Genomic DNA, 14032 nt, shown 5'->3' with positions numbered 1-14032 from the left:
GCAACCGATCTCTGAAATCCAATCCGGAGAAAGAAGAAATCAATCTTCTGATTCCAAGCCCTGGGAGCCTGTTTAAGACCATACAAGGCCTTTCGTAACCTATAAACCATCCCTTATGATCCTGGAACCACAAAGCTTGGAGACTGCTCAACATACACCTCCTCCTACAGGTCACCATTAAGGAACGCAGATTTGACATCCATCTGATACACAGGCCACCTCTGAGAAGAAGCAAGGGTAAGAACGGTCCGAATTGTGGTCATCCTCGCTATCGATGTGCAAAGGTATCCTCATAGTCTATGCCTGACCGCTAAGCATAACCCTTAGCCACGAGCCTGGCTTTGTGTTTGTCCACCGACCCATCTGACGCATATTTGGTCTTAAAGACCATTTGACACCAATGGCTGACCGTTTTGACAGCCTCGGAATTTACTCCCAAGTGTTGTTCTTCTCAATGGCATCCAATTCCACCTGCATGGCTTTTCTCCAAGTATCCTGTGCAAGGGCTTCCTTTACGAAAGTGGGCTCTTTGTCCCGCATGATACAAGCCATCAAAGCATAGTTTACCTATAAAAACTCCGCTGAATGACTTTTGTCACGGACTCTATGCGATCTTCGAGGTCCGTCCTCTGTGGTCCATTCGGAGGGAAGCTCCATGACACCTAACTCCCGAAGGGTGTCTACTAACCACCTAGGTACTCAAACAGAACGTGGAGCCTCCTGCTGCTGCGGGGGCTCAACTCCAGCTGCGGGCTCAACCTCCTAAATTGACTGTGGTTGTCCAGCTGGAACAATGGACTGGGAATCATCATCAGAATTCTCTCGGTCTCCAAGAAGTGGCGGCTCATCAACAGTGGAAACCGGAACATGCTAATCAAAGACCACATCCCTGCTGACAACAATCTCGTTCCTCTCTGGATCAAACAATCTCTATCCGTTGGAAAGAGAGTTATATCCCACAAATATAAGCTTTTGGGACTTGGAGTCGAGCTTCCCCCTCTGCTTCTTCGGAATATGTACGTACGCATCGCTCCCAAACACACGGAAGTGGAAGACATCAGGTTTCCTGCCAAAGTATGCCTCAAAGGGAGTCATGTTAGGTACTGAAGTCGTCGGAGACCGGTTGAGAATATGGACAGCCGTAGCCACAACCTCTCCCCAAAGTGGACGAGGAAGATCACGATGCTCCAGCATCATCCTCGCCATCTCCACCACAGTCTTATTCTTGCGTTCTACCACTCCATTCTCTGAAGGCGAACCTGTATTGGCCAGTTCCCTCTTGATGCCATGATCTGCACAAAATCTGATGAAAGCATTTGAAGAGAATTCACCTCCTTTGTTAGCCCTTATAGTCTTTACCTGCAATCCAGACTCTTTCTCCACCATCACATGCCAATCCTTGAACTGAGCAAAAGCTTGGTCCTTCTGAGAAAGAAAATAGACCCATGTGAATCTGGAACAATCATCAAGCAGCAGCATGAAATATAGAGATCCTCCCAAGGATGGTGTCTGCATAGGTCCACACAAGTCAATGTGAACCAACTCCAATGGTTTCGAGCGCATCCACATTTAAGTGGCCAAACCGAAAGTGCCACAAGTCACCAACCTGAGAACCTGTCAATGAGGAGAGTGCGGAGAGTTTTTAGATACCATTCTACTGACTACCGTTTCAGATCCAAAAAGAAGTCACGGGAAGGAGTCATGTGCCTGAAAGCACCACTGTCAAGAATCCACTCCCGAGTATCCTTTGCGGTGAAGCCAAGTGCCTCCTTGCTCGAAGAAGATGAAGCATCTAAGTCCATCATCTCTAAGTGCACAAAGGCTAGAGTCTTTGCAGCTGAAGCTGAAGAATCAGCACTCTTCCCAGTCCGCTTAGGACAATAGTGGCCTTTCTCGCCACAATCATTGCAAGACCTCTCGGCCTTCAGTTTCTCTCGGTCTGTGTCAAGCTTCTTCTCATAAGACTTCTCCGATGAAGCCTTCCCTTTGCCCTTGGTGTTATTCCGGCCTTTCGACCGTTGGCCAGTTAAGACCTCCGAACCTCCACCCTATGGAGGGTTCGTGAATCTTTCCTCCTGGTCCAAGACCATGGGCACAAGCTCCTCCCATGTGATGGTGTTGAGCTTGCCACTGGTAATCAAAGAAGAGTAGAGAGCTGAGTACTGAGGGGGCAAATGCGACAGCAATGTAATGGTCATATCCTCCGATGATATCTCCTTTCCAACCTGAAGAACTTCCTGTTGAAGAGCCTGCAGCTTGTTAATGTGCTCCCGCATCGTCGATGACTTTGCAGGGTTCATAACCCACATCTGTACTTCCAAGGAAATCCTCTTCATGGGCGATACCCTGTTATAGAGAGAAGCCAAATGCTGCCATATACCTCTGGCCAACGTCATATGCTTTATATGATTGATTACCTGCGGTGTGCAGTTGAGGAAGATGAATGAACGGACCCTGGCATTGACACGATCCCACAACTATGCCTATGCCTCGCGGTCCTTCCGAATCGAGGGTAACTCCCCTTCCTCTACCTCCGGCCATGGAACCCCAACAACACTGAAATCAGCAAGGTCATAAGACTCTAGAACAGATTCCATCATTACCTTCTAGATGCCGTAGTTATTCCCGTCCAACTGACGGTCCACTGGGAACGTGGGGAGTGTCCGGATCTTCACATGCTTCTCAGCCATCTCAAGTAAATCTGCCATTGCGGGGATGTAGCTGAAAAGAGTGGGTGGGTGGGTGGGAAAAAAAAAAACTTAAACCTGCAAGTGGCTGTCCAGCAAATCAACCCGCCTTCCTCTCCTCTTCCCGAACAGTCCAAAACAGTCCACCAATCAACAACACAACAGTCCCCCTCTTGCTCACACAATTCCCAAGATCTATCAAGAGCCTAGAGCTCTGATACCATGTCAGAATATCCAACGGAGATGATGACAAAATTTGAGAATACAAGAGCAAGTGCACTGCAAAAAAAATATAGCAACGAAGAAGGAGAGAGAGAGGCGTGTAACTCTGCTCTATATACACAAGAAAATCCCGAATCTATGATACAATGAATGGGGAGCCATGGGTCCATTTTATATGGCCCCATAAGTGCAGTCGGCCTGCAGTAGGGACAGCCGACAGCCTGCTATTCCCACGACCAGCATCAGCTCCAGTCGGCCAGCCCTAGATGGACAGCCCTCACGCGTGTGGAGTCGTCCAGCAGGTAGACCACGTCGGCCAGCAAACAGACAACTACCTGGAGGCAGAGCCACCATCTAGATCAGCTAGGAGCCAAAAACCAGCCTCCCACACCAGGTAAAAATAGGAAAAAATATGGAGAGTGGGGAAAAATGAGAAAACACCTAATCCAGGTGGGCACACCCACAACAGAGGCCCTGGTGTAAATATACAGACAAGAGATGACTTCTAACAAGATAAAGGACATTCTCCAAAGTCAAGCAGGCAATTCCTGAGATGCATGCTGTGATCCATGACAAGTGTGGTTTACCGTGCAATTTATCCTCTATTAATCCACTTAAGATGCAGAGTTTCGAGACAACCTTTGTTATAAAATCAGACACAGACTGGCACACTCAGATCTTTGCAGGAATCCCGCACTTAAATACCACACCCGTGCCTTTTTTCTGGTCCCATGCAAGGGTCCTACGCAGGGGACCAACAAGCGACAAGGTGCTGATTACCACCACACACGACCTTAACATCAGCACCATGGAGTGTCCACAGTGGAAGAGTGTTTACTAAAAAGGATCAGTTCCTGTAAATATCTTTCCATCTCATAGTTTCTAGAAGTGAAACAAATAAACAGGGCAGTGCCTTGATTGCCTCACCTTGGGCAGTCTGAAAGGACTCCACCTCATCCTCCCCGACCAAACGTGTTTTACTTTTCTCAGTAACATCGGAGATATCTTGTTGCAACGACCTTTCAGATGCTTTCATCAAGTCTGCATTCACATTAATTTCAGAAGGAAGCAAAGATTTGTCGTTATCATCTATCCCGTTTGCTTTCAATGATGACCAATACATCTCCAGTCCTTCAATATGAGAAGAGCCAAAAGATGATGCATGGCTTATGATGGCACTCTCTGACAGATTCGACTGGCACTTTGAGACCCATGTCACCCTCTTGGTGGCAGTCTGACCTGGCAAGCCCGAGGAAAAACTCATAGGTTAAGTTGTCAAAATACAAAGCCCAAACTACATAATCTGAGACACACGCATACAAAGAAACAAACACCATAAAATGTTTAACCATTAAAATGGTACCTGATTTGTCAAAGTTGGTGGCATTCACACTAGTTGCAGAACCCGTGTAAGTTGGCCCAGAAAAGACAGATGCAGGAGTTCCTCCATGAGAGGAGTCCACAAATGTTGACCCTATCAGCAGACCTGAATCCATCTGAGTGCCTACACATGAGGGCCACCTATTACCATCACAGCACTTTGGCATTAAATAACTAGAAAAACTAGAACAGGCTTTCTCTGAGACCGGTAAAGACCCATGCTTTTCTTGCTTAAATCCATAGCCCAATCGACCGGAAGTCTGCTGCAACTCAAACCCTTTCTGCTCTGATTGAGGTTTCAAATCAACTGCTGACTGCTGAAATGGTTCTTGAGATGAGGTCGCCTCTGTTCGATCACTCCGATACATAAGCATGTGACCACTTACATTGGATGGAAGTGGGATGATACCCTTAAAGCCCACATCTGCAAGTTTAGTACTGCTTTTTTGCAGGACTTCAGTCAGGGGCCTCCGCCGGTCCCGCCTCTTGTAAGAGCTTTCGTCTGTGGAAGAACTCACCTGATGCTTTTTTCTCTTTTGAGTAGCAACTGATGATGCCTTTGTAATGCTGGGCGCCAGACATGCACCACTAGTATTTCTCGTGATGCAGCTCTCTATCTTCTTCGTTCCATCTTCTGCAAAAGGTGCCTTTGAAATATTTTTGCATGCACTCTCACAAATCACCCTTCTTCCTTTTGAAGCAGCTATCCGTAATCCAAAGTCTTGCAGATCTCGCATGCGTGGGATGGCTGTTGGGGCATCATCTTCCCACTCTGAATCAGCTGCCATTTTGATCCTCTTAGAAGTTGAAACACCATTCAAACCCAACCGGTGAGATGCTTGAGAGGTCAACATAGCCGGCCTAGTCACCTCTAAAGGTAGCTTGATTTCCATACAGTCCAGGTGGTGGCTACGCCTTCCTACTTCATCATTCGGAGCTGCATCATTGGAAAAATTTGAGAGCCCTCTTAAAGCCCCAGCTGCAGTAGAACCTCCCAACAGATGCCTTTCCTCGGCTTGCTTCTTTTCCAGCTCCAGTGCATGCAGAATTGCATCTTCTCTCCGAGCGTACTTTTCTCTCTTCTTCAACACTATGTTACCTGAAGACCTCGCTTTCTCAATGCAGGCATCAAACTCTCCACAGCGGAAAGCCTTTATGCGCCTGGACTTTCCAATGTTGTACCAATCCCTGCAAACAAATTAACACAAATTTCACAGCAATGGCTGGCAAATGATATCAAAACATGACACATACTAGAATTGTATCCAACAGCATAAAATGGCTGGCAAATGTAATCAAAACATGACACATACTAGCATAGAGGTCAGGCAAAGGGATAGCAAGGAAGAAAGCATCCACTCAAGAGCAACATTAGAATCCTCAATCCACACATTGGAGAAAGAGGGAAAGAATAAGAATAAGGGTGTATCATTGTGACTATAAACATAAGCAAAGCATGCAAAAAAACATTGATTAGCAAAGGGGTCTAGTTGAAGAACACCATTCCTCAAGGATATCTTGCTGCTAGAACCCTCTAAAACATGGAGCAACAAAGAGCCAGATTGCCTACAAGTTCACACTGCAGGGTCTGCCTTCAAGATGACTGCAAAAACAGCCAATCAACTAAGCACATGCTACATGAAGCCTGCCCCCAAACAATGCCTTATTAATATGAAAATTAGGTCATCACACCACCATGCCCATCCTTCTTCAAGCAAATTTATAAATGAAAAAGGTTGCTATTTGGCAACCCTTTTCTAAAAAAGAATAATAAAGATATGAAACAATTCTTCATTACTTGTTGATAGAATACACCATAGCCATCTCTTCTCTGGAAAAGTTATCCAACAAGGCTCCTATTTGACAACCCTTCATTCTTAAAAAACAGAAAACAAACACAATTCTAGGCCTTGATTTTCAAAACGTGAATTTATACAGGAAAGAAAAGTGGAAAATACTGCAGCAGAGAAAATGTGATGGAGACTCACACACTGGCATCCTCTTTCCCTAGGAGTTTTACAGGAGTGCCTGATTTGGGGCAAAGCAAATGTGAACGCGGCAGCTCGTGGGCAGCCAGAACTCGTCCGGGCCACCAGGACCCATTTCTCCTCCGGACCCAAACAAGGGTGCCCACGGAATTCTCAACGTGGTAGCTTGCTTCGTTTGAATCCTCCATTCTTAACTTCAAATGAAAATCCTTAAACCCATTACCTGCTGCAATTTTGACCCTTGCTTTTTCAACTGCAAACCATGGTCCTGAATGCCTTCATGTACAATCTGTACAGCTGAGAAAACCTCAATTCCCCAATGTGGATTCATTTCCATAGGACAGAATTCCAGAGAGGACCCCCGGAGGCGGCCACGGTGTGAAAATGCTCAGAGAAACGGGAGCCATTGAAATCATAAACCCTGATTCTCCTGTAATTGAAGCAGCTCGGATCTTACACAAATTAGAGAGAGACGGCCCTGTTCTGCCGACAGAGAGGAAGTGGGTAACACAGAGAAAGCATCAGCAGACCCTTGTAACGCAAACCTAGAGTGAGAAATAGGACTCTTAACCCCGGTTAAGAGTTTGAACCCCTCACGTTTGAGAATTTCGGACATAATTTTCCTCCAAAAAAAAAAAGAATACCTATAAATTCACACACACTAGAGGCCATTAGGGACTCTCAAACTCCTTCTTTAGCACCGCACTCATATGCGATTAGCAAGATTTGCAAGATTCTCATTTTTAGCTTTACTTTTCAGATTTCAAAAAGCTTAAGGAAACAACAAAACATAGCAGAGATGGGACACATCCTAGAACTTAGTCAAAGACTGTTATTCTCTTTTGTGCAAAGGATTACGCAAGAAGGATTGTTCACGATACCTCTAGATTTACAACCTCTTCCAAGCTCAAAGCATCCCACATCTGAGTGCTCTGCCAATGTTGGTCATGTGCCATATCTTTCTGAAGTTGGTTGCCAGGAGCCAGCTTAGTTCCATCAAAATAGTGTTGTCTTTCACAAATCTGGCTTGTGCTCCTATCGCCTGGTGGGACAAAAATTCAATGGCTTCTCACCAACTCCACACTCAGGCTTCCACCCATGTGGGTTGTGAGCAAAGGAAGCATAGGTACAAATCAGATGACCCATACATGGTCTTCGTTGTTTACAAAAATATGTGTCAAAATGTTCAAACATTCTCCCAACAACTGATATAAAGCGCACTCAAGTTATCGATGAAAAAAGAATTTATATTAAAGTGGCAAAAAAAGCGGCTTTATTTTCAACTAAGTGTTTAAAAAAGCATTAGAAAATAGGGAATGCAATTAGCCCTCTTCTATGGCAAGGTGGATGATGATGAACAAGGAAGGGAGGAAGGGAGGAAGATAGGTTGGGTACCCTAGCTTCTGTTCGGTTTTGTGCCCTTTGCTTCAGAACAAGTGGAACAAACATCATAGTCAAGTGGAACAAACATCATAGTCAAGCATCCTAATTGAAGATTTGTATCAATAAATGTTAGTTTTGAGGTGGATCTGAAGGAGTCTAGCCTTCTTAGCAAGGGAGCACTCTTCCAAGTCATTTGCTGGGATCGAAAGCTCGATGGGTTTGAGGAAGTGTGGTTTGATGTGCTACAATTAATTGTATTATCGTGTCCAATAATTAATTGAGATCGGGTTCACATCAAAGGTCTTTGGTACTTCTAGTGTGCAGGTCTAAAAATGGTTTTAGATATGTTTTCTTTTTTTGCTGCTAAGCTCATGTCTATATGATCACATGTGTAGGCTCACATGTTCAAGCTCACGCCTCTAAACTTATGTATGCAAGCTCATGTATCCACGCTCACATATGTAAGTTCATGCCTCTAGACTCTCATGTCTACAAGCTCACATCTACATGTGTAGGCTCACATGTTCAAGCTCACGCCTCTAAACTTATGTATGCAAGCTCATGTATCCACGCTCACATATGTAAGTTCATGCCTCTAGACTCTCATGTCTACAAGCTCACATCTACAAGCTCATGTATGTAGGCTCACATCTATAGGTTCCCGTATCCAGGTTCATGTTATAGGTTTATGCCTCTAGATTCACGTCTCTAAGGTCACGTACGTAGGTTTATGCCTCTAAATTCACATCTCTAGGCTCACGTACGCAGGTAGGTTTATGCCATAGGCTAGTTTATGCCTCTCGATTCTCGTCTCTAGCCATGTAAACAGGTTTATGCCTCCAGACTCATGTCTCTAGGCTCACATGTCCAGGTTCATGTCTCTGGGCTCACATCTATAGGTTAATATATCTAGGTTTATGTTTGCACGTTCACATGTGAGCTCATGTCTATAGAATCACATATCTAGATTCACGTTTTCAGGCTTATGTAGCTAGGTTCACGTATCTAGGTTCACATCTATAGGTTTATGTTTGCGTGTTCATGTGTCTAGGTTCATATCTTTGGGCTCATATCTGCAGATTTATGTATCTAGGTTCACTTTTGTAGGTTCATGCCTCTAGGCGCACATGTACATGCTAATGTCCTTTTTGTATGAACTTAGCTCACGTACATCCATTTTGTGAAATAAGCATACCTAGGGCACAAATATCTAAGAATTGGGCCAATGACAGAGTTGGTGTGACACCCCTGTCACTCCAAACACGCATAGGATACACTTCGACTACATGGAGATGGAGAAGGCAAGGCTCATGTTCACTTCCCACCCCCATCCCACCGAGCTATATGTAGTGACTTGCCTGCCCACACTAGCTCGATCGCCCCGCGGTACTCTGACCCTAGACGCTTGAACACCGGACTTACTCAATGCCTACACTCAGGCATGCATACTTGAAGCCCAGTCAAGCCTTACGTGTGTTACACGCTATGTGACATTACCTACCCCTTAAGAAGAGTTTTCGTCCAAAAAAAAAACTCTAGATAGTTCTTGGTAAAAGCGTACTCAAGCTTTCCCATGTGGATGCTTCATCCTCTCTATCCGTCCACTTAACAAGTGCCTCTCAGTACACAGTATGCATCATCTTCCGTTCCCTAAATTTGAGAATCTTCTCAGGTTCATGTGGAAGAGATGGTGGTTCAACAAGTTCCACCAAAACGTTAGGAGTAACTACGTTCTCCTTATGGTCAACGCTTTTCAGAGTCTAATGACATGAGAAACACAATGTACTTAAGAGCTCTCCCACAACAACTCAAGTTTGTATGCTACGCTACCAATCTTCTTAAGGATTTTAAACAGACCGCAGTATCTAGGAGAAAGCTTTTGACACTTTCATGTCTTGAGAGTCTCCGACTTTGCAGGCACTTTCAAGAAAACAAAGTCACCCTGTTCAAAGGTCATTTCTCTATGGCTCTTTTGTCAGCATTCGTTTTTACATGACCTTGTGCACTACGAATGCTATCTCTTATTGCTTTTAGCATATCTTGTATGTCTTCAAGGAAATCCTTGATAGATTGACTCTTCTTCTTTTGTAGCCCTACGACCACAAGAGATCTTAGCTGAAAACCAAACATTTAACATGAATGACTAAATCCAGTCTCGCTGAATGTTTCGAGCTATTATAAGCAACCTCCAAATGTGGGTACTCCTCCTAATTGGATTGCTTTTTATTGACATATGCTTGAAGCGTGTCCTCTTAACACTTGGCTGACTCTCTCAGCCTGACCATTAGAGTGTAGATGGTCAACCATACTCATACTTAGAGTAGTGTCCAAATTTTTTGAAGACTTCCCTCCAAAAGTGACTATCAAACTTTCTATCTCTACTATCAGAAACTATATTTGCGAGACGAGCAGGCAAGCCATATAGCTTGTAGAGATGTTCGATAAACAACCTAGCTAACTCATGATTTTCACCTCCTTTTTGCTACGTATAAGTTTGACCATTTTGGTCAATCTATCAACCACTACCCAAACCAAATCATTCCCTCGAGTCGTTTTATAGGTAAACTAGTGATAAAATCCATGGAAATACTCTCCCATTTCCCTTTGGGAATATCCAATGGATGTAGCAAACCTCCAACCTTGAGGCGCTCATGTTTATTGACTTGACACTTTTTTCATTTCAGCATAAAGTCTTGGACGCCCTTATACAAACTTGACCAATAAAACTGTCTTTTAAGTAGTGCATAGGTCTTCTATATCCCGGGATGACTAGCACTCGGGCTATCGTGACTTTCAATAAGAACCCGAATCATTCCCTTGAGTCATTTTATAGGTAAACTAGTGATAAAATCCATGGAAATACTCTCCCATTTCCCTTTGGGAATATCCAATGGATGTAGCAAACCTCCAACCTTGAGGCGGTCATGTTTATTGACTTGACACTTTTTTCATTTCAACATAAAGTCTTGGACGTCCTTATACAAACTTGACCAACAAAACTGTCTTTTAACTAGTGCATAGGTCTTCTATATCCCGGGATGACTAGCACTCGTCGGGCTATCGTGACTTGATGAACCTTATCACCCCCAAGTGAACCAATGTCAAGTGGTTGTGTGAAGGGTCTACCCTCGATCTCTTCGGCTCAATACATGACCCAAGAGACTCGCCTAGTCTCTCTAGATTAGTTCTTGCTCTCCTTCTCATCAAACCTTGGCTCATTGCTCCAGATTAGCACTCCTTCCAAATGAGGAAGGTGTAGGCTGTTGAGTGACAAGTGTATACAGTAAGCCATACCTTTGAAAAGGTTGGATCGTGCTCACAATACCACATAGTGAATCCAAGAATTTACTCTTTATTGTGGTGAAACTCAACTCATTCACCATCGGTGTGCAACTTATTGCATCTGCCACTACGCTAAATTTACCTCTTTGGTAACGAAGCTACAAGTTAAACTCTTGTAGGATCTTCGCCCAACAAGCTTTTCTACCTTTCAATTCATTTTGACTAGAAAACCATTTCAGACTTTCATGGTCCATCCGGACCTTAAAAGTAGTACCTTACAAATAATGTCACCACTTTTTTAAAGCATGAATAATAGCTAGTAACTCTTGCTCTCATAGGTCGAGTAGTTACGTTGGGGTGTAGTCAAGCTTTTTTCTTTCAAATGCAATAGGGCATCCCCTTTGCATTAAAATTGTCCCTATGGCCTCCCCACTTAACCATATCATACCAGCGCACATAGTTGATTAAACATATTAATCCCGGTAGACATCATACCAGTGTACATAGCTTGATTAATTATGGTAGATGATATAAATAAAAGGTGCATCCAAATAAAATAGCCTGAAATAAAATAATGGGCTTCTCCATATAAAATAATGGGGCTACGGTCACCTTGAGTTTTTCAAAATTCCTTTGTTGAGGATCCTCCCAATAGAGGTTTGAGAGGGTCTAGGGTCCGGGATAGGGGGCAAGATGGTGGTTGTGCTTTGTATGTGGATAGGTTGTGGTAGTTTCTCCCAGCTTGTAGCATGATAGATGGCCTTGGTTAGGAGAGAGGATGCTGCGAGCTTTCCTTGGGGGACACCCTGGTGATATGGACGGTTACATTTGTTGAACCTATCAGTCTAGCTTATGTTGAGAGGGAAAGTCAAGGCCCTGGCTGGCGTAACACGTTTGAGGTGAGAGATGTTGCCACTCCATTCCATCTTTAGTTGTTGGTCCCTAGTAGGCATCACACATGTGGTGCATGGCATTGTTGTACCTAACATATGGTTGCTTGATTCAGAGAAGATGGAGGGCATCTCGAAAGAGATCAAAGCTTAGGTGGACAATTTGTGGATTGCCTTCATTGTCTAGAACCTGTCCTATGGCATGGTTGGCATCATAAGTTTCCATGAAGTATAAGCATTTAAGGAGGTCGGGCCCCTAGGGCTGGCTGCCTGCAAGGTGGGCAAGTTGTCGAGCCCTATTTGCTCCAGGTGGGTGACAATAGCTGGGTCTGCTCAGCCCGCTACCAATAGCAAGGTTCGGTGTAGTAGAGAAATTTGTGCTCAACCTTGTGGGTATTCTTCATGAAATTGTGGATTGTGTGGTGCCCACGACCTACTTCATGTGAGAGGTCGCCCAAATGGGAAAGCTGAGTCGCGGATGCTTCCCATATGTTATGGGCTACCACACCTCCAAGAGGGAACTCAATGCATTCACCTAAAGGATGAGCAATAGATCACAACCGTCGTAGGGCACTTACTAATACTTCGAACTTGAGTCCTTTGAGAACTCCAAGCTCACTTGTTAAGCTCCACCTCCACACTGTCACCGTAGAGTCGCTCACACCATCGCATAAGGTAATCACTCTCTCTCACTCTCCCACACAAGCATAGAAGAGGCACAATGCTAGAATGCTCTCTCTCTCAATCTCTCTCAAGACACAAAGAAGAGCTCTCTATATAGCACAAAGGGGGATTGTGTCTTTTCATTGAGAAAATGCCTTATATACAGTTGGCCCTTATTCACACTTGGGTGGCCAAAACTTACTTAACTAGGCCTTGGGTGGCCAATATCTCATAATGTACAACTTTTATAGTGCCATTTCATAACACTTATTAATGTCCTCAATTGGAGGAGCATGCTTGTTAATCCAAAATGGGATTAACATCCTGTTGCATGACGCAAGGATGCAACAAAAAAGACACTTAGGGCTCTTGTAAAGAGTTCCAAGTTGTAGATGAATGTGGGAGAGGGCTTGACAATAATCCCACATGGGAACTTTTGGGAGTTTTAGAGTTTTTGTGTAAAAAGTGGCTCATTTGAGAGCTAGGGGACTCTTTGGTCATTTGGTTGAGAGGCTCATAGAGAGAGCTTGCTCCATAGCTCCTTCTCATGTGCTCTCCCAAGGCTCTCCATCTCAAGGCTCTCCCAAGGCTCTCCATCTCCATTCTTGCTTCAATCTTGTACTCTCTATTCTCTACGTATTCAATGATTTGAGGTTGCGGTCTACACACTTGCTAATCTAGATTTCTTAATGATGTTTTGATGCTAAAATCTGATTTGTGAATTGTAGAGTGCATGTGATGAAGCTTGTGCATGAAATGATGTGTAGTTGAGGCTTGTGTGATAGCTCTTTGCATGTTAGATTCTTTGCATAAGTTGCATTTTTGTGCTTAAGTGTAGCCTAATCTTGATGCGTTGATTATGTTAGATTGAGAAGGAATCAACGATTGATTGCTTGATTGTTGAAGAAGGATTGAGTAGGACTAGAAGTCATTAGTGTGTGGTTAACTAATCTTCTCCCATTCGGGATAGCCTCTATGCGCTAACCAGGTTGCATTCACGGATTGACAAAGTGTGTGGGTTGGAGTGTAGCCTCCGCTATGCTATGATGTCCCAAACAATGGCGCCGCTGCCGGGGAACGCACACCTAAGTTAGTGAAGGGTGTTAACCATTACTTCTTACTAAGTGCTCCATTGATTGCAAAATCGTGGATTAGGGTAGATTAGAGTAGAGTTTGCAAGGGCATTGAGTGTGTGATCTCAAGGGCGCCTTGTGTGTTTTCTGTTTTTTGATTAGAAGCAAAAAAATTAAAACCCCATTGCGGTAGAGAAATCCCGCCATTAATTAGATTTAAGTGCTTTCTGTTTTTGTATTTTTTGGCATACCTTTTGTCACTAATCAACTAAAACACTAACATTTGTGATTTTTGTGTTGCGGTTGGGAGAGCTTTGTGACGCGGCCCTCATCTTTCCTTCCATCATCTAACAAGATCTTTGGAGGCGACTTTTTAATATATATATATATATATATATATATATATATATACACTGTTGGAGGCGTAGCAAGGAAATATATATATTTATATATGCGTTGAAGCG

At 43.9% G+C, this 14032-nt stretch overlaps 1 protein-coding gene across 3 annotated transcripts in view; it reads right to left on the bottom strand.

The window, feature by feature from the left end:
* LOC147624190 (uncharacterized) overlaps positions 1 to 6827 on the bottom strand; it is a 60957-nt gene extending 54130 nt beyond the window's left edge. The window contains exons 1-3 of one of the 3 annotated variants that reach the window (XM_086819128.1): positions 6278 to 6827; positions 4273 to 5477; positions 3837 to 4148 (exon numbers count right to left, since the gene is read on the bottom strand). In XM_086819128.1, coding sequence (XP_086675254.1) covers positions 3837 to 4148; positions 4273 to 5477; positions 6278 to 6465 — 1705 coding nt within the window. In that variant the 5' untranslated portion in view covers positions 6466 to 6827. The remainder of the gene's footprint in view (positions 1 to 3836; positions 4149 to 4272; positions 5478 to 6277) is intronic. The other 2 variants (XM_086819129.1, XM_086819127.1) reach the window with 2 other exon arrangements.
* Between the last annotated feature and the right edge of the window lie 7205 nt (positions 6828 to 14032).

Source organism: Cibotium barometz, chromosome 25 (genome assembly GCF_041138505.1).
Source record: "Cibotium barometz isolate CiBa-2024 chromosome 25, ASM4113850v1, whole genome shotgun sequence".
Taxonomy (NCBI): domain Eukaryota; kingdom Viridiplantae; phylum Streptophyta; class Polypodiopsida; order Cyatheales; family Cibotiaceae; genus Cibotium; species Cibotium barometz.
This window is presented reverse-complemented; position numbering and strand designations above follow the sequence as displayed.